We start from the raw sequence: 26,801 nt of genomic DNA, 5'->3' as shown, positions 1-26,801 counted from the left end.
GACTAAAACTTATATAGCGTAAAGATATGAGATAACAACACTCGTGACAAGGTGAAAAAAGTATCAAGTTCAGCACGACACAAAACTCGAAGGACATAATAATAGCGACAAGAACATAGTGAGCAAATTAAGTTACATTGTTAACACCTCGACGAGGAGTAACACCAAACAATTGTAGCGACAACACATTTTCTTTTTGTACGCAAAGTTCAGGATCTAACTTACGGATATACAAAGCTTCTAACACAGCCAGATGCAACGCACATCTACCACGTGACAATATTGAGTATACATTATCACTGTACAACTCACGACAATTGGTACGGGCTGACAGATGTTGCTTGATGGACGAAGTGCGATTCTTAGCTCCGTTAGGTGTAGTCTCCTCCAATGTCCCGTCATCTCGCCTTTTCGCGGCATCACCACTATCCGTCTCTTTGCTTTTCCGCGGCCTTCCACGTTTTCTGACACTAGCCGTTGTGTGCGCGATGCCCAGTGTCCTTTCAGCTACGTCTCCTCCATTGCGGATTTCTATTGAAGTGACAACAACAGTCAATATTCGAAAACGTGGTAGACCGCGAAAACGAACCTCAATATCGAACACCGGACAAGTTGGAGTAAGAAGATCAATAGAAATCCGCAATGGAGGAGACGTAGCTGAAAGGACACTGGGCATCGCGCACACAACGGCTAGTGTCAGAAAACGTGGAAGGCCGCGGAAAAGCAAAGAGACGGATAGTGGTGATGCCGCGAAAAGGCGAGATGACGGGACATTGGAGGAGACTACACCTAACGGAGCTAAGAATCGCACTTCGTCCATCAAGCAACATCTGTCAGCCCGTACCAATTGTCGTGAGTTGTACAGTGATAATGTATTCTCAATATTGTCACGTGGTAGATGTGCGTTGCATCTGGCTGTGTTAGAAGCTTTGTATATCCGTAAGTTAGATCCTGAACTTTGCGTACAAAAAGAAAATGTGTTGTCGCTACAATTGTTTGGTGTTACTCCTCGTCGAGGTGTTAACAATGTAACTTAATTTGCTCACTATGTTCTTGTCGCTATTATTATGTCCTTCGAGTTTTGTGTCGTGCTGAACTTGATACTTTTTTCACCTTGTCACGAGTGTTGTTATCTCATATCTTTACGCTATATAAGTTTTAGTCTTTCCAACTTGAGCCATTCCCTGTATAATCCTTGATGAGAAGGGACCGAAAACGTTCGGATACTTTGACAAGTGCATTATTTTGACTGGATGTGTGTTTGCGTGGATACTTACGACCTAACACGTACCTTCGTTATTAAAGTATTATCCGCCTCCGACTTCTTGTAAAAAAATAATAATAATAATAATAATAATAATAATGTGGAAGAGAAAAAGACATATGGATACGAGTTAAGAGTAACTATCCATCACTGTAACATGATACATATGTCTTTTTCTCTTCCACATTTATTTATGGCTCAACATCCGAGTTTCAAATAATAATAATAATAATAATAATAATAATAATAATAATAATAATAATAATAATAATAATAATAATAATAATAATAATAATAATAATGTAAATAGGCGTCGAGGCGACAATAGTTTTAGAATTGCGATCAACAGAACGAGCTGAACCGACATTTCACAAAGGCTTTTATTGTTTTCAAAAAAACGAGTGGATACGAAGGCAGTGAAGAACGTGGAAGAAAGAAAAAATGTGATATGGAAAAAAATGATGAACAAAAATTTGTACTTCGAACTAGTTTTCGCACAACACTCCTCAGGAAGCTACGTTGTACTAATGAAAAACAATCCAGAAAGATACTAATAAAGAGAAATGGAGTGAGAAGAAACAACACCTATGAAAATGATAATCCTAGCACTAAGGTAATAACAGGAAAAACTGCGAAAGCAATTAACGAACTTGTAAGGACTACTAGTATACTGTGACACAAGATATGACACCATGGCCAACCAGAGCCAAACCGACAGAACAAGCTGCCCCTAAAACAATTTCAAACGAATAATGCTGTCCTTCTGGACACACAGATCAGGCTTATGAATACGTTGACAAACAGCTTCTAACACACTCAACTGCAACTTATAACCATGACGAGCACGGCACAAAACAGAAAAAGAAGAATCAGAATACACCTTGCAACAATCAGGACGAGATGCAAGATGCTTATACACTGATGACTTCCTACTAGAAAACACACGCTCGCACCCACTCTTACTCACACAATCATTCTCGCTCTCACACTCACCGGAATCACTGGACTCACTGGCCGAATCCTCCTCAACGACGTCCTGCCTCGGAGCAATCAGGTCCCGTCTCCTCCCATCCCTCGTCTCACGTTCCTGTTGTGTATTACGTTGGCTCGGTACTTCCGTACTGAAATAGGTCATGGTGTAATTAGCAGTTGTTCTTCTGGGTCTCGTTGATATTGAGGTAGGTATTTTTGTCGTCTCTGCCGGTGATGCAGCAAGCGATGCTGATGCAAACGTGTCTGCATGCAACACACGTGGCGTCGCCGAAGCCACATCCACCTCCGCTGGTGGAGGGAGTGACTTGGTCATGGCCACGGGAGCCAATGGTGGACTTGCCGAGTGGGACGCTAGGTCCTGTGTTGGCGGAGGTAGTGGTTGTTTACGGGGTCTTCCCCGCGTGGGACGCTCCAGTTGTGCGCTACGTGGGATAATGTGTAAAGGAGTGTGTTGCTTGATGCGTTCGCTCAGGTGCTGAACAGTCCTACCAACATACCGGCTAGCACAATTCCGGCATTCAAAGTTGTAGATTACATGACTTAAATGATGGGTTGGTAGGACGTCCTTCAACACCGTGAACGAACGCATCGTTGTGTAGACGGGTATGAAGTGTACCGCATAGTAGGTTTGTTTGATGATCGCACGAACTTCATGACTCACATTGTCAGACTTCTTGCCCTTCCATGGTAAGCACAAAAAGACGGGACAACGAGCAGGCCCTATCAATTCATGTTTCGGCGTTTTTTTTTTGAAAACAATAAAAGCCTTTGTGAAATGTCGGTTCAGCTCGTTCTGTTGATCGCAATTCTAAAATAATAATAATAATAATAATAATAGCTAAGAGACTTGAATAACGACTGATAAAGACTGATATTTCCTTTGTTACTCTCTTCATTGGTTGATGTATTTTGCCTGTCGCTGCAAATTCTTTATTATTGTTTTGATGTTGGAGTTCGGATTGAGTTTCTTTCATTTCTTCCTCTTCCTTCTACTATTTCTTGTCCCTTTGGTTCTTAGGTTTTATTTATTTATTTATTTTTGTTTGTTTTTTTCACTTTCTTTTTGCTGTCCCACCCATAGAAATATTTCCCGGTGGGTCTGGCTTATCGCCTTCGAAAGAAGTGAATAAAGGAGAAATAATAATAATAATAATAATAATAATAATAATAATAGACATAGTCTCCAGCCATAAGCATCTTGGCATTTTCATTGACTCTAATCTTTCATGGGAACCCCACATCGATTACATATGTAAACGAGCAAGTTCATCTTTAGGAATCCTCTCTTCTCACTGTTACCATCTCCCTCTTGTAAACTCCTCTTTTACTCAGCTTACCTACGCCCCATTTTTGATTATGCAGATACTGCTTGGGCTGGAATTTCCACAACCCGTGCTGCCAAGCTCGAAAATCACCACAAAAAAAGTTCTCAAAATCCTCCTCCGAAAACCCCGCATGCTTCCATCTTCCACCCTTTATGCCCTTGCTGACACTACCCCTTTGTCTAAGAGACGTAATTCACATCTTGTCACCCTTATCCATTCTCTCAAACTCAATCTGTGTCCACCTCACCTCCACTGTTTCAACTGGTTCTCTTCCCGTAGCACGAGAAACTCCCTTTCCCTTCCGAAACCTAAGTCCTCCTTTCTACTTCACTCTCCCTTTTTCATTGCGTACTCTGCGTGGCTTGCACTTCCCCAAGAAGCTAAGGACCTTTCTTCCCTCCGCCTTTTTAAGAGCCTTGTTGCGCCTTGACTTTGATTTTGTGTTTCTCATTTTGTTGTAATCACTGCTTATCCATGCCGGTTCCTTTTTCTTCTCCTCCCCTTCTCCCTGCCTTGCCGTGGTTGGCTAACACCCTCTCTCTTTGTATTGGCCGGTGTTCTCACTGTGCTCTGAGATGCTGTAATAAAGAAAGAACGTATGTAGGGGAGACGGAACGCTCCTTGGAAACAAGAATTCGGGAGCACAATGGCGAGGCACGCCGTCGCACTCTAGATAAGCCATGGGGTGACCACGTGCGCGACAAACATTCTGGCGAGAGTATAGCTGCTGCGGATAGTGTGTTCTCGGCTGTGTCAGTCCTGGCAAGGGCAGGCGACAGAGCAAGCAGAAAACTGCGAGAAGCTGTTGAAATCCGCAACTTGCGGCCGCAAGTAAACACTAATGCTGGCTGGGCACTACTGTGAATATATCGTATCTGGATATTAATATATCACCAATCCCTTTCGCCACCTTTGTAGCTGACACATTTGGCGCAAACACAGCACAGCACAGTATATTTGCTGCTCCTTTGTAGAGTGCACATCATTGCAAACCTGATGAGGGCTATATGCCGAAACGTTGTTTTAACTACGAAAATGTGTTCGAACGTTGCAGTGTAAATAGAAGGGAGCGAATCCGCTCCATCTGTAATTCTGTATGAAACTGCAGGAGGCCTCACCGCTTCTAATCTAAAGAAAGAAAGAAAATAATAAATAAAGTCACCGAGCAGATTCTGATCGGAGGAATTAAACCGGCTGCAATCGGAACAGAACGATCTTAGAATGAAATGTGATAATTCATTTATAGTAAAGAAAAAGGACTAATGAACTACAAGTTATGCTATAACGTCCACTAACACCACCAGTTACTTGACAATCAGCTCATGCGATAACATTGCGCAAAACTGACCGACAGTACTGACGTTCGACAACTACAGTCTGTTTCTAAAAGATTAGCAATCAGGTTTGGGTCTTAGAAAGTTTGAAGATAAGGCAAATTTGGACAACAAAGTACATAAAATGGCTTGTTAGGGCACGGCAAATTGTTCTTTGAAGGTTTCGGAACAATTGGACCAACCGTTAAGGAGTATGAATTTCGGCCAGGTTTCTGGCCTTTTCCCATGGTTTATAATTTGCCCTGGAAGCCAGTATCGATTTGTTATCAAAACTTACGATTTATCCCTTCCCTTTTGGCCTTGTGGTTATGAATGCTGTCTGCTGACCATGAAGTTGGGAGTTCAAATCCCAACAAATCTTCTAGTCAAATATTTTTCTTCATTTTTTCATTGTTTTGGTGATCACGCTGCTACAATAAAAAGAAGGTGGCTGCGTCAAACGACTTGTTGCTGGAGCTTGCGTTTTCTGCAGAACTGACTGACACTTGACTGGCTCATGCCATGTGAAGTTGTGAACACACACACACAACACCGTGAAACGGTGTGAGTGACGCGGAAGTCATTGCACTGAAGCCACGTGTTGTTGAATACACGGCACATCGATCGATCGATCGATTTCTGTTTGAGAATTATTTTAGCATTTCAAGATCGCCAATTTATTTGAATTTAGGAGTGAATGCCGTCTTCTATCAGCTTTCACAGGCGTCTGCTTTTCTCTAAAAGTCGTCGAAGTCACACGGATAGCTTTGCAACACCATGGCCTTGGGAATGAGTCTGTGTCCACTTGGTCACAAAATGAATTGGGACGCATCCGATGACAAGACTTTGTACGCTTCCTCACGAGATCCAATAGTATGCGCCAATGCCGTGTCCTCCGTTCTCGCTAAGCTACACAATGAACTAAGATCACTGGGCATGAGCGTTAATGTTGACAAAACCGCGGTCATGAGGATCTTGCCGAAGAATGCTCCTGACGTACACAGACCAGTTCTTGTTCAGCTGGGTGGTACTACCTTAATTAAGGGAAGTGAGTGTAATTCGCTGCCTTGGTATCCTTATCGATAACAACCTCTCATTTGTTCCACACGTAGATCACCTCACCAGCAAGGTGTCACGCAAGATAGGCGCATTGCGACACACCTTCCGCCAAATGGCAGCATTTGCCCGTCGTCAGTACCTGCTGAGTGTGATTCAGCCCGACTTTGAGTATTGTTTCCCTGTTTACAGGGTATTCACACGACAGGATAATCCACTTGCACCGGAAAGTTGCTATGGTATTTTACCTGTGAGCGAGAAAAGTGGCTGAAAGTGGCGGAAAAGTGCAAGCGAGCTGGGTGCCCACTTTCACGATAATCATGGCGGGCACAAGTACATTTACACCAAAAAACGCGAAACAAGACTTGATTTTTTACGCGGCTCTTTAGAACACGATAATTATTGTACGTGTGTTTTGAAAATTTGAAATACCCATGGCTACTGGTCGGTGAAGCATTCAAAAATGCAAACGTGTCTGTCGTCGAGTGCAGCTGTGTGAATCCACACAGTCACTTTTCTCGTATGTCACTCCCTGTAAAACGTGCAAGTGCCTGTTGTGTGAATTGCCTAATATGCATCTCACCTATCAGCACAGTCCAGGGAGAGATTATTTATTTTGTTCCATAGAGCTGTACGAGTTACCTGCGGGGCTTCATACCATGCTGCTGTTCCACCCCTTCTTGCTTCTCTTCAAATAAAACACTTTGAATGTCGATACATTTAGCAATTTCTTACATTTACGTTTATTTGTCATATTGTTCAGCCTACATCCTGCTTATGCAGTCTTTTCCCTTTGCCCACCTCTAAACGGTCAACTCGTGGAACTACAACAAACAATTTGTCAATTTGCTTGTATAAATCCATGGTAGGGTACAGTTCCTTTTCCTCCAGAGCATCCCTTATGTGGAATGCCCTCCTTGCTCACTTGAAACGAAGTGAAGACATTAGATCATTTTCTACTGAACTTTTGCACGCTCTAAATAACGAAAAATTGACTATTTCTCTATCCAGTGCGGATCGGCGATAGGGTTGTCGGCTATAGTAATATACCTCTTATAGTGATCGTGTTCTCAAATTCATTTTCGTAAACCACCCTTTCTATGCATATCGGATCGGCTATAGTAATAATCGGCTATAGTAATATATCGGCTATAGTAATATATCGGCTATAGTAATATATCGGCTATAATGATACGATTTCTTTGTCAAAATGATCTTATTGCATACATTTTTCATCGGCTATAGTGATGATCATAAAACATTAGTGTTTTAACCGAACACGGATTCTTCGAACGATATAAGGGGTTGCTTGAGATTCACGCTGTTGTGGGTTTGAATCCTGCTTGTTCTCTTCCTTGGTCTTCTTTCTTTCAAATTTTCCTTTCGAAGTGGAGAGAAAATTCCTAAGTCCCTCCAAAGTCGAAAGATTACAATGCCCGAGTGGTCGATACAAGCGGTCGATATTACGGTGATATGGGTAATATAGGACCAGTCAAGGATCTAACGAAATAGTTTGAGGGCTATATAGAAGAGTGATAAAGTTCTTTATCGCGACAGGAAGGAGAGTTCAGGAACAAAAGACAATGGGAAACGATATACAAGAAAAGCCTGTACACAGTGGCACACCCCACACGCAGCAGTGTGTGCAGAGGTGAACCATGCAGGTCGGGGTGGTTCAAATTATATGGAGATAAAAAAAAGACAAAAGACTCAGACCAAATTAAACTGGTGAAATTGTGATCCTAAGATAGGTATCCATTAGTTGACAGTAGACACCCTTAGCAAAAAACGTTATGTTGTAACGGTATTATCGTAAGGGGGAAAATACCGTGATTCGGGTTCGACCATTAGCAAGATGCACGCTATTTTTAGTACGCTGTTGCCACGAGAATAGCTTTGATTTCGCGCGGTACAACCATTTTTGTCACCATATACGCTATACAAGGTGAAATGCGTACGGACTATGCAATATTTGGCCAAAACACGTACCGTTGGTCACAACGATAAATCAGCCCCCATAACGTTTATACGCTGCAGCTTCAACGCTATTTGGGTGATCAAGGTACGAGTACCGTAAAAAATAGCGTTACCGTTGTTTGCTAAGGGTGTCTAGTGTTGAAATAGGTATAAAGAACATTCACACAGGGTTCACTTACATACTGTACAGGTTTGAAAGGCCAGCAAACGCTCGTTTCGCTATTTTCAAGATTCGGTTTTCAAATATGAATCTGTGAACAGAAGAAAATGAACGCAGGAAAGTTTGAGCTGGCAAATCTTACCCTAGGGGTACGAGATGTTAGAGACCCCCTGTTTCAATGAGCTGGCTTTGTCCATCTCCTCTCCCTTATGGTTTTTGCCTTCCCAACGAAAGTCAGATATCACATCCAAGATTGTCCTCTTGGGGTAGAGATAATCCTTGCTCAAGCCAGGAACCAACCCCACCATTTCATGTGTGAATGGGCAAAGCGCTAACCACTTCAAAATCCGTGGAGAATTATAGGATGATAGGAACGAGAAAATCGATTCTGGGTTTTCAATAATATTTTTGTTATAAAATAGTAATACATGTCAAACAAGTAACGTAGTTGCGTGATGTCTGCAGCCTTCATCCTATTCATAGCTATATTAAAATTATTATCTCCACGTAGGTTAATTATAGATCAATACAACATTATCCTCCGACTAAAACTCACGATGTACACAGTATACCGAGTCTCTTTCTTTACATGCCCCAATGTTATTGAACACCTAACAGGGAACGTTCAGTAACATCACAACCGTTTCCAAATGATTGTGACTATCTTAGGTTACAAGTTTAATAGTAGGTACTGTTGGACACGAAGATAACAAAACCAGTGAAATAAACTTCAACTTACAGGAATTCCAGTGATCGTAATTGGTGGAAGACATCTTTACCCAGAAACCTCAGTTTATTGTGACTTAGAATCCTACATATTCACACAATTTACACAATGGGATTAGATTAGAAATTGAAAACAAAAAAGTGGTGATGAGGGCAATTGTACAGAAGCAATGTGATTGATTGTGCAATGAGAGTGAGTCACACATTGCTTCTGTACAATTGCCCTCATCACGTTGATATGTATGAAGCTGCAGGAAAGCTCATCATTGTTACTCAGAATGAAAAGAGACTCAGAACCAAGCTGGACACTTTCTGTACCTCTATATTTGAACTTATCACTCTTGTACCCAAAACATGCAACATCCTATGTCCGGGCAAGACGGCGACTTGGCGGTTTTTGTAAGGCTTTCCAGCTCTTAGACATTTTTTTTTTTTTTTTTTGGAATGCACTTTGTTTTTTTGTTTTTTCGATAGTGAGGAAAATGTTATCAACTCCAAAGCACGAAAAAGGCCAAAAACTAAACCAAGAACATATGCAATAACATGTTATTTATAAAGACAGGACAAGTGAATAATTAGTCAGTCCATTGTTCATGATGATCTCCGCCGGTTACGTCGGCAAGCGAGCCTCCGCCACTGCCAAAGCAGCGTGGGCTCCGGGAGGGTGCAAATTTCAAACCAAAATTTTAACGCCTACAACCGCGAATGCACACGATACAGGATTTCAGAAGGCTGAAGGAAATCCTGCATCTAACAAATGCCATAACATGAGAGTAATGCTCACCCCTCTTCTCCGCCAACAGATGAGCAATTCGTTTGTACAGTGCTGTTGATGCTGGACCCATTCCGCCACTGGCTGACATGACCGCCGGAACAAAGGAGGCTTGCTCAACCTGCCTCACCCGCTCCTCATAGTGCCTTCTCTTTTCTTTTTCATGTCGCTGATACACAATAGTATGTGGTGCAGATCGATTTGAGCGTGAGTGAGGATTAAAAACCCGTATATCAATAAGTGTACGCTCAAAACGACTGCCCCACAAACCATTGGCAGCGACATCCAACCGGGCACGGTCTTCCACATTTGCGGTCCGGTAGCGAAGACGCTCCCCCGTCAGCGGTTGCAGCAAGGGCTCGATGGACACACTGGTGCACACCTCGTCCAGCAGCCGGGCCGTGACGTCCCGAATACCATTGTGTCTAATGGAGGGAAACCCTCCATAGGGGCACGACAGGGAATGCGCGACAGTTGCCTCTTGGCCGCAAGAGCAGTGTGACGGTACCCTGGCCGGTGTCCATCCGTAACGGAGGCAGAGTCCGTCCCAAAACTCTCCCTTTGTTAAATTAAAATGATATTTCTTAAGTGGACGGCACGTCAGCCAGCTCGACGACCCTTTCTCCTTCGCGACGTCTATGACATGTCGTAGCGACTCCGACGCACTGCCCGATATCGCGTCGAATTCCAGTTTCTGATGACGTCGAGAAGATGCCTTGGCGTCTCTCTTGGCCGATCTGATTAACACTACCGAGTCACCGATGGAGCCATCCCCTGACAAGATTCTCCGAGACAAAGGGTTGGTCATCCGAACCGACGAGTCGTATTGTTGGCATAGGGACACAGGGTTAATCAAACCGAGCCCACCCAGACGACACGGCAAAGCCATAAGCCGTCGGAGAGTGTCGCCTGGGGGTGCACGGCAAGTTAAGGCGGGAATCAGTTCAGACTTCACAATGTCCTCCAGCGGTTGGAACATGGGTTCGGGTACCTTCATGGTACGACAGAGGAATACCCATCTACCCCTGAGGCCCGTCACATACGCAGAATACGCAGCCTGCGGCTGGGTTTGTGCAAATACTGCTAGCTTCTTCAGTTCCCCCATCCATTCGTCCACCTTTGTTTTGATATAGCTTTGAAGAAAGCTGTCCCTTCCGATTGCTGCGCCAAGATATCGTGATCCCTCGTCCGTTATCATTACACCAGTGTCTCGAAACAATTCAGTCGCCTCCTGGTAACACCTTTCCTTGACGACAAGGACCGATTTCTTTGGGTTTACGTAATATCCATATGCCGGTCCTCTCTTGTCCATTATGTCCCACCATAGACGGAGTCTGCGAAGACGAGCAGCAGCGGATGAATCGTCCGCGAACCATGACTGCACCGCACCCGCCTCATCCGCCAAACGTATCAAGGGCATTATTCCCAACGCGTACATGTACATTGCAAGGGGATCACCCTGTGTTGTCCCTTCTTGCGACAGGATACTTTCACCGTCCACGTAGAGATGAGCTGGATCACGGTAGGTATTAATAAGAACGGTAGCAAGTGATGGACACAAGTGCCGAACATTTCTTAAGCAAGTCTGTCGATTTAGTCTGTTGAACGCATTACTTGCATCCGCCATCAGAATTCCTTCGGTGTCATCCAGCTCAAAGGCCTGCTGCATCGCATGTATTCCCGCCTCTATACCGCAATCCTGGCCAGCGCATAGCTGTATACACCCAACCGCCTCCTGAACGGCTTGGCCTACGACGGAGAGGATGGCCTTGCTTATAATGCGTCGAGCGACCTCACCTATTCCAATCGGCCGGACACCGGGTTGCTTGTCCAACGTTATCAATCTGCACGCAGTGAAAGCCGACAAAGATGCTGGGTGCACGTACGTGGAGGCTAAACGCCTTGCACACGATGCTAGTGCATCGCAAAGGCCCTGGGAGGCGTCAGAGAAACTAGCGCAAAAATGCCTCCAGTTCTCGGCGTCAACACCACTCGGCCCCGCAGCACCCTGCGTACCGAGCGCTGCACTCTTAATCGACTGACGTCCAAGGCTGCTGAAATAGATCGGATGAGGTGGAGCAGGTGGATCACCACCAATAACGGCGTCCTCGCTCATCGGCTCTGCGGGTGGATGTTTGTCTTTCAGGATATCCCGGACAGTGCGTCCGTCAATCTCGTCGTCCAACTGATGCACGCCTCCATCATCACCGCTTGTCAAGCCACGGAGCGCCTTGCCCACTTTGCCCGCGGTGACATAATCTGCAAAACGCCTAGCAGGGTCAACCGACGGACCCACTGAATCACGTTTATGTTTGTTCTTGGACGATAGAAGACATCTCTTAGACATGCCTGGTCGCATGCAAGCCTACAAAGCCCAGTGATGGAGTACTGCCCCATTGTCTGGATAGAAGCGGCCCCATTATAGTACAAATTTATAGAAAAGAAAACGGACCAAGGAACTACAAGTTACGCTATACTGTCAACTAACACCACCAGTTACTAAACAATCAGCTCATGCGATAACATTGCACGACACTGACAGGCGGTACTGACGTTCTACAACTGACTACAGTCAACTTCGCTAATAACGACTGTGGATATAACGACAATTCGCGAATAACGACCGAATTTCCATGCCCTGAGCAAAATCTAACTGTATACATTTAATTAATGCGATTAATAGTATTAGTGAAGCGGACATTACAAAATGATGAATGAGAATACATGTATCTAAAATGGTTGTTCCTAATCGATTTTCTTGAGACTATCATCAGGGAAAATCGTCTCTATTGTGAGACGATTTTCCCTGATGATAGTCTCAAGAAAATCGATTAGGAACAACCATTTTAGATACATGTATTCTCATTCATCATTTTGTAATGTCCGCTTCACTAATACTATTAATCGCATTAATAAAGTTATTGTCTCCTCGTCGCCTTTTCGTATACATTTAACTTCAGATATAACGACTATCTGAATAACGACAATTCGCGTATAGCGACATGCTTTTAGTGCCCCGAGGTCATATTCACTGCTTGAATAACGACTTTCTGGGCTTTTGACTGCTATTGAAGTACCTGTCAGTCAAGTACAATCATGTACCTGTCATGCAGAAGTACCAGAACCTATGGTGATGGATAAAGGCACACATGCAAGAAAATGCAGCCAGGCCCAAGGGGCCCGGGGGCCGGGGCCGGGGGAGGCTTTTTCTTCCTTTTTTTATTTTGGTTTCAAAATTGTTGGATTTACCAGCACACCTACAGTGTATTATGTATACATGTACAGTGTACACACAAAAGGCACAATGGACCCTCTCCGCTGGCAGAAGGAAGTTTTCCTCACTACATACAGTACAGTGTACATGTACAATCTGTAGTTGTACATGATTGTACAGTAATCATCATACAATGTACATGTCCCTGGCCCTGTAGATGGCTCAAAAAGGCATATTTTTCAATTGATTTCCCTTGAATATTGAATTTTTAGTTCCTTTCAACTGCAATAAGAAAAATAAAGTACACATTGACATAGAGCAAGAAAAGAGCTTGATTTTGATATGCATGTCATACTATACAAAATATGGGTTCACATACATTCAAATGGGACTTCGGTTATAAGGACACTTCGCGAATAACGACACTTTTCTGATGCCCCGCCGAATGCCGTTATTCGCGAAGTTGACTGTAGTTATCAGCTCTAGCACGCCTTGGATGCCCACTCCAACAGCCTTCCAACTTGGAAGGTTCTAAGTTAGTATGATCACATAGAGCTTGGTCCTTTTTCTTTTCTATGAATTTATCCTTGGCTCTCCATCCGAGTCCATTCGATAGTACAAATGCTACACTGAAAAGGCCGAAAAAAGCTCCTAAAGGATCAAATTTTGGGTTATGGCAAAGGAATCATGATCAATAGGATATGGACCTCGACTCCGGTCTATATGGGTACTATAGCCCGAGTAAAAGACCGATGTCCGCCTAGGTCTTTTATGAGGCCTATATCTCCCATTTAGCCCGAGGTCGAGGTCGATATCCTATACTAATTTTCTTTTGGGCAGACCAGAACAACTCAAACTTCTGTTCATACTTTGTGTTAGCAAAGTCTCACCACCTTCACCTGTTCACACATCCATGTCGAGCCGCCATCACATCTACAACTATCGGTTCCTGTAGCAGCAATAGAGAGGTTAAGATGCACGCTTTTTCCGACGTGACGCGCAATTTCACATCAAATTTGGCGTAAAACTCCAAATTTCGACGTGAGCAGCTGGTCATTCGCGTTGATTTTCCGACGTGCGAGCCAAATAACGCGAGATGAACTTTCGCGTCACGTCGGAAATAACGTGCATCTTAACCTCTCTAATGGATTGCTGCCAAGGCCAGCTTACATGGAAGTGTCAGCGATGTGCTTGCAAGATTGCTAACACCCCGTGTGTAGACTACTACCCAAGCCACGGCAACCCGTAGAAATAAGACTCCAGACATTGGGACTGAAGCGTCCTACGGTCACAGAAATGGGCTGGGTGCCAGCGCTAGTGTCGGAACTCACGCCACCAACAGCCAGGTGGATCAGGATGTTCTAGTTGGCAAAAGCATCACATCTCAGCATGCCAGTCAGGATGGCCGTGTAGACCTACATAGTGCAACTAGGTCAGGCGCCAACCCTGCCCAAGCGTCGATTGGCACGATCAACTGGTTGAGGAAAGTGTACCCAAATAGTGAGAATTCCACGCAAGGAAGAACCCGAGCTGGAGTGGATTTGTCTTCACCAGCAGCACCATCATTCTCACCTGCTAACACACAAAGCCAGGACATGCCGCCACTAGTACCTACAGCACCCCCAGTGCACTTGGTGGTGACCCAGAACAGTGCTGTGTCCAGTCCCTCTCAGGAGAGCGGCGCCACATCTGGACTTGCCACCACCTGCTGAAGCTATGCTGCCTGGATATGCCCCCATTGATTAACATAGTTTGTCATAAGCTAGACGTGGGTCATCCTTTTCAGCTAGACGACACGAGGACCAGGACTAGGATGTGTGTGTGTGTGTGTGTGCATAAATGTGTCTGTGTGATTGCGTCTACGTGTGCGTCTATGGCTTTGGGCCCTAAGTTAACAAAAAAAAGACGCTAACCCCCCCTCCCTACTCCCATATGGTGCGCCTGTCATTCGAAGATGCTGAGACCTCTGGTCAGTTGAGCATGGCAGGACCCACCAGCACCACCATCTCACCCTATGCTAGCTCCATGCGCCTGCAGTGGTGAGTTGTGTATCTTGTTAAAAATATAAAATATATACATTTAAAAATGGACTCGGTTGGAGAGCCAAGGATTAATTTATAGAAAACAAAAAAGGACCGAGGAACTACAAGTTACGCTATACTGTCCACTAACAACACCAGTTACTAAACAATCAGCTCATGCGATAACATTGCACGACACTGACCGACGGTACTGTCGTTCTACAACTAACTGGCTAACAGCTCTAGCACATCTTGGATGCGCACTCCAACAGCCTTCGGAAGGTTCTAAGTTATAGAAATAACATAAGGAGGGGAAGGTGAGCACAACCAAAATAAGCACTAGCTGAAAGTCTCAGCTGTGAAGGATGTTGGCGGATGTACATGCATGTCAGTATCGTCAGTCAGTGTCGTGCAACTTTATCGCATGAGCTGATTGTTTAGTAACTGGTTGTGTCAGTGGACATTTTAGCGTAACTTGTAATTCCTTGGTCCTTTTTCTTTTCTTTAAAAGATGAACCTATAGCAAGAGAGGTCTGCAGAAACAAAGACATGCTTACAGTCCAGTCACATTATGAAGGCCGCTGAATGTATTTCGATGTAGCTGGGTTAACTGGTTGTGCATTAAGTCTCTGTGAAACAGTGAAACCCAAAGAAATTACACAAACTCTTGCATATCAATACAGTTGTGAATGGTGCCAATCTACTGTTCAAGAATGCAACAATCTCTCCTCCTCTTGTCCTCCATGCGCTCTCAGCCGACACATGGCTACACTCAGTTGCCTTTTACATACACACGCACGCACGCACATACACACACACACACACACACACACACACACACACACAAAATAAAGTGAATAGATAGAAGGCAAAGGGGTGAGACAGTAAAAGTGAGGTGAGAGCTCAGTGTAAACGGGGGTGAGGCAATATAACCTTATTTTGTTCTCGTAACACACTAGTTGATGTGTTTTGAGGACGCCTGAATTTATTCGATGCATTGATATTTGAAAAACATAAAATAAGTGAGAATTCAAGAGAATTCAAGTCGGAAGGAAAACCGCGAGCTCCCATGTAGTGAGCAACACTTAATTCCTAAGACCATTTGCCTGAGAATATTGTAGCGGCGTGACTCCCAACCATTACGTCATTCGACATAAGCATGCGCAAGAAATAAAATCATTCTCTTTGGCCTTAACTTCTTCAAAAAAGTTGTTGTCCAGTTGGCCATTGTAGCCGTTGTCTAGGGCCCGACTTAAAACCCCTAAATTGGTGACCCCAGACGCTGCGCTCTTTGGAGTTTTCCCAATGCCTGCCATCCCTGAGCTCTCGCCGCAGTTTCCTGCTCGCCCCACTCTCGAGATGCCGTCAATCGCCGGCTGTTGACGTAAAACGTGAGCCTCACCACCACTGGATCCGCCTCGGAGCTGCTGTGGCCCCTGCCACCCTCCCCGCCCACCTGGATACCCCGCTATCCTGCCACGGCTCCATATCCATTCATTTCGTCCTTCGTATTCGTCCTGGCCTCATGCTGGAAATTGGCCACCTCCACCGTTCGTACCAACTCACTCTCTGTACACGCACACAGGCACACGCCTGGCTCATAGGATTTATTGGAGTTGCGTTCGCCTCCAACCGTCCCCGCCTCACTGGCCACCCCTCACCCCAGTGTTTCTCGTACTCCGTGACGGGTACCCTGCAAAGCCTGCAACATGCAGCCGCCTCTGACATGATAACACTCCTCTGTCAGGCATTTCCTCTTTTCTTTCTCTCTGCCTCTGACATATGCTCTCCACTTCTGTCACATTAACACACCTCTGACAGGTTAACCGCCTCTGTCATGCATCTCTCGGTCATGCATCTCTCTCTTTTCCACTTACCGCTCTTGATTTTTGTTTTGGCCTTTGTTGCCACATTATCAACAAATTTCATGCACGCAGCGCTCTCGCTTGTACGTATGTATCATATTACCGTATTTCCCCGTAAGTTAGTTCTCCCCAATGACTTAGTACCCCCTATAAAAAATACACTTTCCACTGCCGAGGTTATCACCCCGAAAGACAGTTCCCCCGAAAGATAGTAAGTTCGTACCCGTCCTACATGTACAGACACCGTACAGTACATACATCATATGCACGGACACTAGAGTTGCGCAGGCTTCCCACTGCGTGTCATTTACCCCGATAAAAAAGTACTCCCCGAAAGATAGTACCACCCCTGTTGTATTATTATGTACGATATCCTATATGCAACCACCCGCGTGCATCTGTCTTATTGTACGCAGTTTACGTTAGCTTACGTCATGCATTGGTATTTGGCATGCACGCATGACTACACATTGAGCATGCTGATTCCGTTGTGCTGTTCTTTGTTTTGTTGTTCTTTTCCACTCGCTCCTCGATGGAGACTACTACAAAGTATTTATTAGAATAAACCAACACGTTTATCACATGGCGCAGTGAACTATTTTCTTACCTGTCGTAGTAGTATTGTAGGCGGTAGGTCAGATCACCCGTTGTGACCTGACAATCCCGGCCCGTCGTTTCAGTGGTGTGAACCTCGTGCGAGTGCTGTAAATTTGTTTCGATTCGTAATGTCCGACTCTGGTAGTGATGCTGTCCCTGGCGCAGCAGCCACGCCAAACTTACCTGTCAGCCCTGATGTTCAGGCTCTGTTGACCTTCATGCAGGCACAGATGACAGCCGCAGCGGACCGCGAGGCACGCCTGACTGCCCTGTTGAGTAGCTCCAATAGTGGCAATACATCCACATCGCAGCCCACGACGAAACAAATCTCGGTGGAACGGCCCATCCTGCTTTCCTCTGCCACGCTCGCGGACCTCAACGCATGGGAGGAGGCTTGGGAGGATTACGCGAGATGCCAGAAACTGTCCGTTCAGGACCGACTCACACGAGTGAGTGCTCTACGCCAGGCACTAGATGAAGACATAAAGCGTTATTTGCGCGAGGGGATCATCGCCGTGGCCACTAATGCCGATGTCTCGGACATAATCTGTGCTGTCAAAAAATATATCCGTCGGCAACGTAACCCGTTGCTGGATCGGATAGACTTCTATAACCGACGCCAGCAACGTGGTGAAACCTTTGATGCTTTTTACACCGGCTTAAAGGAGTCCTTTGCTGCCTGCGACTTCGCCGACTTGCAAGTCTGTTCCGCATGCTCTGCCCGCATGTGCAGCAGTTGCCCCAAGATGCTGGTGCAAGCACACGAGGAGATCCTCCGTGACCGGATTGTTGTGGGTGTGCACGATGACGACACTCGGCACAAATTGTTAGCCGAACAATCCCTGACACTAGCTAACGCCGCAAAGATTTGCCGTGCTGAGGAAGCAGCAAAGCAAACTGGGGATGGTATTCTGCCGTCAGCATCGATCAACGCCGCCCGTAGGTCACAGTACCAGCGTCAGAAACGCTTTGGTGACAAGCCGGCGCCGGACGCCACCTCTAAGGCAGCACCCCAGTCTGCTTATTCATCACCCAAGAAATGTCCCCAGTGTGGCCGCTCTACGCATACCAAGTCTGCCTGCCCCGCTGCTGGCAAAACTTGTAACGGCTGCAAAGCCACTGGACATTTTGAAAAAATGTGTCCGAAGAAATCCAAGCAGCCACGTGGTTCCAAGATCGGCCAGCTGAAGCTCCAGCAAGCATCATCCGGGCAACAAGGCACCGTGTCTGTGACGACTACGCTCAACACGGAGGAGACAGGTGCAGCCATTAACTGGATACCGGACACCGGCAGTGATGTCGACGCCATTGGTCTTCGTCATCTTGACCTTCTGGGTGGATTCCCAGAAAACCTGGCGGAGGACCCAGACGTTGTCACCGGTGTGAACGGTCAGCCTCTCGTATCCGTTGGCCAGATCAGTTCCAGTCTTGGGCTAGGCTCCAAGACTCACCGCACCACCATACACGTGTACTCCGAGCTGTCGGATGCCTTGCTCTCCCGGACATCCCTGTGTGCGCTCGGATTGCTGCCGCCCAACTGGCCTTCTGTTTGCCGAGTTGAGCGCAAGCCAGCACCTGAGCCCACCGCCGACCAGATTCGCACTGAGCTGCTGGAGGAGTTTTCTGACGTGTTCGACTCTGACAGTCTGAAGCCCATGTCTGGTCCGTCAATCGACATTCAGCTCGAACCAGACGCTACACCTTCCTGTGTTCATCATGCTAGACCAGTGCCCTATGCGTTTCGGGACCAGATTAAGGAACAGCTTGACAACATGGTGAAGGATGGCATCATTGAGCCTGTCTCTGAACCCCGCGACTGGTGCCACCCTATTGTTATAGTCGACAAGAAGGGCACCACTGAGAAGCGTCTAACGGTGGACTTCAAGAAGCTGAACGATCAGATCCAACGTCCCACGCATCCGACACAGCCACCTCGTGATGTCGTCACCAGTGTCAGCGGTCGCTTCTTTACGAAGCTCGATGCTCGCCATGGCTACTGGCAAGTGCCACTCAGCGAAGCAGCGCGGCCATTGACAACGTTTATCACTCCATGGGGCCGGTATCAGTACTTGCGCAATCCGCAGGGCCTCATCTCGGCCGGAGACGAGTATAACCGCCGTATGAGCACGGCATTCGACAACATCACCAATTTCAAAAAGGTCGTCGACGACTGTCTCGTCTATGATGATGACCTTGGTGACCATGTGGCACGCGTCCGGCGCGTATTGTTGTGTGCGCGCGAGCACGGCGTAACCCTTAGCGCGAAGAAGTTTGTGTTCGCTGCTACCGAGATCGAGTTCTGCGGCTACATCCTGAATGCTGACGGTTGGACTGTCGATGACGCTAAGCTCTCCGCTATCCGCGACTTCTCCACCCCGACGAATCGGACCGACCTCCGATCGTTCATGGGCCTCGTAAATCAGCTTGCTGAGTTTACACCTGCTATCGCCGAGCTGGCGACACCGCTTCGTGGTCTGCTGAAGACGTCTGCTGTTTTCCAGTGGGAAACGCCACACACCGATGCGTTCAACCGTGTGAAGAATGCTCTGGTCGAACCCCCCATTCTGGCGTATTACCAACCTGGTCTGGAAACACGTCTGGAAACAGATGCATCCCGCACGAAAGGTCTCGGCTATGCACTGTTCCAACTGCACCCGTCTGGCTGGCGCCTCGTCCAGTGTGGTAGCCGCTTTATCACCGACACTGAAAGCCGCTACGCTATGATTGAACTTGAATGTCTTGCTGTGGTCTGGGCTGTGCGCAAGTGCCACCTGTACCTTGCCGGCAGCAGATTCGACCTCATCGTAGACCACCAGCCCCTGATTCCGATCTTCAACACGTATAGCCTGGATCAGGTCGAGAATCCTCGTTTGCAGCGTCTCCTGCTGAAGCTTCGGCCGTACCAATTTCATGCTTCCTGGAGACAAGGAAAGCTGCATTATGCCGCCGACGCTCTGTCTCGAGCACCCGTCTCCGACCCACAAGCATCTGACCTGCTTGGAGAAGACGACCTGCCATCTGGTTCTGCTATTCGTGCGTGCCTCCGTGCTGATGACTCTGGTTCGATGTCAGCATTACGCTATGCGAAGCTCCAAGATGCGTGCGCCTCGGACTCTGAGTATCAAGATCTCCTGCAGATGGTACTCACCGGCTTCCCACGCTCCTGTTCCGACCTTCCACGGCATCTGCAGCCCTATTGGAATGGACGCGAACACCTATCTGTTGACTCCGCCGTCGTACTGAAGGGCAATCGCATCGTAGTACCTGCTGCTCTACGTGCATCTGTGCTGCACGATCTACACGCTGCACACCAAGGAATTGACCGCACCAAGCGCCGTGCGCGTCAACTAGTGTACTGGCCTGGTTTGAACTCTGAGCTTGACCGCCTTGTCCGTGCATGTCAGCCCTGTCGTGAGTTCCAGCCATCTTTGCCGAGAGAACCGCTGCAGAGTGACCGTCAACCGTCAATGCCGTTCGAGAGTGTCAGCTCTGACCTCTTCCATTGCCAAGGTTGGGAATACCTTGTGTTGGTCGATCGACTCACCGGTTGGCCGTGTGTTGCAAAGATAGGCCGCACAGCCACATCTTCTGACGTGGTTCGTCAACTTCGTCGCTGGTTTACAGATGTTGGCGTTCCCAGTGCAATATCAACCGACGATGGTCCCCAGTATGCGTCGCGACGCTTCACTGAGTTCTGCGACCGTTGGCAGATGAAGCACATCACATCAACCCCGCACTTCCCGCAATCAAATGGCCATGCCGAGTCCGCGGTGAAGTCCATGAAGTACCTGATTGCGAAAACCACTAGTAATGGCGACCTGGACACCGATGCCTTCCAGCGTGGTCTGTTGGAATGGCGTAATACCCCACATCCGTCTGGACCCAGTCCTGCCCAGCTGCTATTCGGTCGTTCGCTCTCGTCATTCGTGCTGGCGCATCACTCGTCGTTTGCCCCGGAGTGGAAACAGCGTGCTACCAGTATAGAGAGTTCTGATTCTCCACCTGTCCCGGATCCAGATTCGTCTCAGCCGCGCACGTTGTCTAAGCTCACTATTGGCATGCACGTAGATCTGCAAGATCCGCGCACCAAACGGTGGACAGGTCGAGGCATCGTTGTCGCCATTGGTACCCATCGAGACTATTACGTCAAGCTACGTAGTGGTCGTGTGTTTTGGCGAAATCGTCGCTTCCTACGGCCTTATGTCCCATTGCTGCCTGATCGCGTTTCTACTGATAGTGCGTCTGAACCTGCTGTTCCCGCACCTACTGAGCCTGTTGTTGCACCCCGTCGCAGCACCCGTAACCGCCGTCAACCTGACCGTTTGAACATTTCTGCACACCAAGGACAGTCATATGTTTGATTAGTTTTTCTTCTTCTGTAGTCTGTGCTACACTGTGACTGTTCTCGTTGCCTTGCCTCTTGTTCATGTTTTTTTTTTGTATCTTCATAGTTATTATGTTTAGATCATAGTCTGGCTTGTTCACCCATTATGATCTCGGAAGGGCGTGTTGTATTATTATGTACGATATCCTATATGCAACCACCCGCGTGCATCTGTCTTATTGTACGCAGTTTACGTTAGCTTACGTCATGCATTGGTATTTGGCATGCACGCATGACTACACATTGAGCATGCTGATTCCGTTGTGCTGTTCTTTGTTTTGTTGTTCTTTTCCACTCGCTCCTCGATGGAGACTACTACAAAGTATTTATTAGAATAAACCAACACGTTTATCACAACCCCCAAAAGTTAGTACTCATGTGGCTGCTAAGTTCGAAAGTTAGTACGTACTAACTTACGGGGAAATACGGTATTATATTTTTGTCTTTCCGCCTTGTACACGCCGCGCTTCCTTTTTCTCTCTCCTCACACTTTTTCTTGTTTATCGTGCTTCGCTCCTCCCGACCTCACCACTAGTGGTGGAATACTGTGGCGACCTGACTCACTGTCTATTACGTCATTCTACATAAGGGGTCGTCCGCAATTATCGAAAGTTTTTTCCAATCCGTAGTAGCTTCAAATTTTTCCTCACCCACCCACCCACCCCCCCCCCCCCCCCCCCAGTCCGTAATAAAATATTATTGATGGACACACAACCCAACACATACATGTATGGAACAAACTCAATCAGTGCTGGTCCATGAGTCATAGTGACATCATGTCAGAGTCACCAGCGGTTTTGAAAAAGGGCTGCTTCTTCACCGCCTTTCCAAACAACGTCGCCTGTCTGGACATAGTCAATAACAGTCGTCAGCGCCAGCGCTAGACGGAAGGACTTCAAAGGAGTGCATGGAAGACGGTACTCTGGACAAAGGAGACAGTGAAACTCAAAAATAGAAAGTGTCGACTCGCCGTCGAATGCGCCGAACTAACTTTATGATCACCGGCCCAGGAGCAGCCAAGGAAGCGCGCGCGGGGGCGCAGAAACTGCCAGAACTACAAAAATATTTGTAGTAGACAGTTCGCGCGCAGCCGCGCGTGGAAAACAGGGGCTACACGTAGACGTACACGTGGCACGCGCACGTGTCATTTCGGAAGTTTTTCAATCCGTAACTGGCCTTGACCCACCCACCCACTTTTGAAGCTACTACGGATTGGAAAAAACTTTCGATAATTGCGGACGACCCCTAAGCATGCGCAACAAATAAAATCATTCTTTTGGCCTCAACCTATTTGTTGTCCGGTTGGCCAAAGTAGCCGTCCTCTAGGGCCCGACGTTAAAACCCTAAAATGTTTGCTATGTTCTCCTACAGTGATATGGACAGTGTATATGCATGTACAGCAAACAAGCCTTGATTCTCCTTGTTCTTCTGCATGTACAGCATTTAAGAATTAATATTTTCGAAGTTTAGTGTGAACGGCAGAACGCATTTAAGTTGTGCCCCTTTCTTCCAAAACAAATCAAGTATGGATATGAAGCTTCAAACAAATTCCATAAAACTCATCTCTCCATCACAGGTTAAAAGTTCAAACGAAGCCTTACATTTTATGTGCTGAAAGAGAATTCTTGAAAACGCCAACAAACAAACGGCGGACTCCACATTTGGTAGCAGATCTGTACACAAATATAAAAGAGACTTGATGAGTGTCCATGCATGCTGTTACAATGACCACTATTAAGTTAAAAGACTTATCTGGAAAAATAAAGGCGAAATGTTCTAAATGTAGGCTTCAAAACATGCGGAACTTGATCTGCAAGTCGGTCTTTTGAAAACAAATCCTAACATTTTGAAAAACTAAATGCTCCCATTAGATGAACAAAACCATGTGTACTTCTTTGTTATAGGGGATTCACACGACGGGCAAACTCACGTTTGTGGTACTCTTTTTACTCGTGTGACCTTAGCGCATACAAAATCTGGAGAAACTTGATCGGGGGTCCTAGGCCCACGTTTGTGCTTTGCGCGCGTGTAAAAACAGCGAGAGTACTTGAGTATGGTACTCAAGTTCATGAGTACACGGACGCATGCGAGACTTGCACGGGTCTGTTGTCCGTGTGAATCCGATGGGGCAGCTTGTCCACTTTTATACAAACGTGTTTTCGTTTGTTTTCACGTCGTGTGAATACCCTATTAGTGGGTGGGCGCTTCTGAGTATTTTCTCACCAGTGAAGATTGAAAATAGGGAATGGCTATATTCTATTTTAAAGCACTGTTTTATGAAAAGGCAATGTGGAGATCATAATCGTAAGGTAGTTACTTCCTCCAAGTCATGACAATTGTCGCTTCCCAGAGCGATTTAATTTTTTTGTCCATTGTAGATAAAATTGCAATGGTCGAAACAGTGCTGTATGGATGAAATATCATGGTGTCAGTATCTATAACTTGGAGTTGTGTTGCTTGTTTGATGGTCGACCAGAGAGCGCATGTGGTGGTGGAGGTGAGTTGCTTTATTTTGTCCACTCAAAGCAATGAAATCAGCTGGAAATTGAGGCAGAGCATTGCTGACGGACTGAGCTTGAGTGGTGGTGTCCTGCTTCGCTGCACATGTGGCTGAGGTCGACGTCTTCACCAGAGTTTTGAGGTAGACCATTCATTACTCAACAAGACTTTTACAAGACGCATGTTCAAATTCAGGTCATGAAGCTTCGTTGATCCATGCCTCCAGGTGGCAGGCAATGATTGCAAACTAGCATCCAACGGGATAGGGCAAGCAAGCAAGGCACAGATATTGAGATGTGCGAAGCGACAATTGTAATGACGTGGCGGAAGTACTGGAAGCAAAAGTATCATTTAAGTCATTTTTCAATTTAGTACTAAAATATGTGTACTTACATTACTGGAACGGGTGTGCTCGATCTACATGCAAGAAACACAAAACACATAGAAATCAAGACTGATTGGTGCTAAAGGATACGTTGACAACTTCAACAATAATTTTGTTAAAATCAAAATAATAACAAATTATCGTGAACTCCCGGCTTGGGAACTTCTAAATGGAGACGAACAATTTGAATATTCATACTACAGGAAAACCTGGGTAAAGCAAAGTCTCATTTTAGCGATATTAGGAATTAGTAATGAATACCGTAAAAGTCCGTAAATAAAAACGTATTTTAATATTTGAAACAGGGGTGTTGAGCCATAAATAAATGTAGAAAAGAAAAGGACATAATGGATACGAGTTAAGAGTAACTCTCCATCACTGTAACTGGATACTATATACAGTGATGGAGAGTTACTCTTAACTCGTATCCATTATGTCCTTTTCTTCTCTACATGTATTTTAATATTTTTGAATTTAGTGACCACACCCGTACTAAATTTCGAGCGAGTACTGACTTTCGGGCATGAGCTAACTTTCGAACCTGACTTGTGTGTAGTGGAGAAGTCATTTTCATGTCGATGTACATGCTACGTGCTGCATGTGCGCACCGGACCGGTACTTACTTTCGGGCAGTATGTTTATTGGGCATGACTTGACTTCAACAGACAGAGCCAAAAGAATGAATGGCGTATTTCTGTCGGGCAGGTACTTATTTACGGACTTTTACGGTATGTTATTGACGGAGTAGGTGGTCAATATGGGAAACATTGCCATGCATCTTCACAACACTCTCCAAACGGTCTTTGGGCTCACAACCTGTAGCGACACATGCAATGATGCCAATAGTGAAGGTCCCAGGTTGATGGGAGCAGCCGTTTCTGAGGTATACCAGCTTAAAGTTTGCACTAAATTTGGTGAATTTTTTTAATAATGATGACGTCATTATCTTCCCAGACTAAACTGCGCAGGATTTATTCCGTAAGAGAGATACATGTAGACTTTGTATGAGAGTAGATGGGGAAATTTCAGTATTTTGGCCCTCCTTTGTCCCAAAAAAGTTGGATGATTTTCAAATTTCGGCGTTGGACATAATTATGGCACCCTAAAGGAATTTCGACTGGAAAAAAATCTGGCATGAAATCATTGTTGCAGAAAAACAAGAAAGAATTTTTTCCATCTACTCCCATACAAAATCTATCTCTCTGATGTCATAAATCCGGTCATAATCTGGGCAAGTTGATGAATTTAATGCAAACTTCAAGCAAGTATAACTCAGGAATGGCTGCTCCAATCAACATGGGACCTTCACCATTGGAATCATTGCATTTTCGCAACACATGGTGAAGTTTTCATTTCAGGGTGAACTTCCCCTTGAAAGAAAAAAGAGATAATCATTAAAATTTCATTAACTGGTGTAGCCCGGCGACCGTTTGGAGAGTGTTGTCATCGTCGCCGCCATCGTCGTCGGTTGTTGTCGATGTCATGTTGTCGTTGTCGCGTTGTCGTGTTGTCGTTGTCGCGTTGTCGTTGTCACGTTGTCATTGTCGTTGTTGTCGTTGTCGCGTTGTCGTTGTTGCCTTGTCGTTGTCGTGTTGTTGTTGTCGCGTTGTTGTTGTCGTGTTGTCGTTGTCGCGTTGTCATTGTCGCGTTGTCATTGTCGCGTTGTCATTGTCGTTGTTGTTGTTGATTTTATTTTAATTCGCTGTGATCAAATGACCAGAGGTGCTCAATAACCATAGCCAGCAAAATCGACCTTTTTTTCAGGATCACTTTTCAACGAGGACGAAGCAAAGTCGGCCGAACGAAGCCTAGAGGGAGAAAATCACCCTCTCCACTTCACCATCACGATACTGACATAGATACGAGATGAAACAACTAAAAAATCCACAAGAAAACTGTACGGCCATCATCTGACTTTGGTCTGACTTTGGTCTGAGAATTTCTATCACGATCAAAAGTGTACGAGTAGCACTCAAAAATAAGCAACAGACGTACCTCTATCGCTCTCTACTCCTTTTTCAAGGCACAAAAGTCGACTCTCCACTTTCAAACCAGGAACCAGACATACCAGTGGTCCTTTTCAGCTGCTCCACGAGCGCAGGAAATGTTCACCAAGGGGCGCAGAGCAGCATCCATTCCAGAAAAAGAGCTAAAATACGAGTGAGACTGCATGCCTGAGTACATGAGTACATGTATGAGTACATGCAGAAAATAGTCAATTTCAGCGTTTCTGCTCCAAACAGCAACTAG

At 45.9% G+C, this 26,801-nt stretch overlaps 1 protein-coding gene across 1 annotated transcript in view; it reads right to left on the bottom strand.

The window, feature by feature from the left end:
• Nucleotides 1-26,801, bottom strand: part of LOC135806786 (leucine-rich repeat-containing protein 15-like) — a 150,354-nt gene that overhangs the window by 119,227 nt on the left and 4,326 nt on the right. Inside the window, exons 2-6 of the mRNA XM_065321000.1 lie at nt 24,560-24,583; nt 23,269-23,340; nt 15,379-15,450; nt 8,828-8,899; nt 8,108-8,179 (exon numbers count right to left, since the gene is read on the bottom strand). Of these exons, the coding sequence (XP_065177072.1) occupies nt 8,108-8,179; nt 8,828-8,899; nt 15,379-15,450; nt 23,269-23,340; nt 24,560-24,583 (312 nt within the window). The remainder of the gene's footprint in view (nt 1-8,107; nt 8,180-8,827; nt 8,900-15,378; nt 15,451-23,268; nt 23,341-24,559; nt 24,584-26,801) is intronic.

The sequence above is a fragment of the Sycon ciliatum genome, chromosome 1, assembly GCF_964019385.1.
Source record: "Sycon ciliatum chromosome 1, ocSycCili1.1, whole genome shotgun sequence".
In the NCBI taxonomy this organism is placed as follows: domain Eukaryota; kingdom Metazoa; phylum Porifera; class Calcarea; order Leucosolenida; family Sycettidae; genus Sycon; species Sycon ciliatum.
The sequence above is the reverse complement of the archived record's forward strand: the minus strand, read 5'-3'. Positions and strand labels throughout refer to the sequence as shown.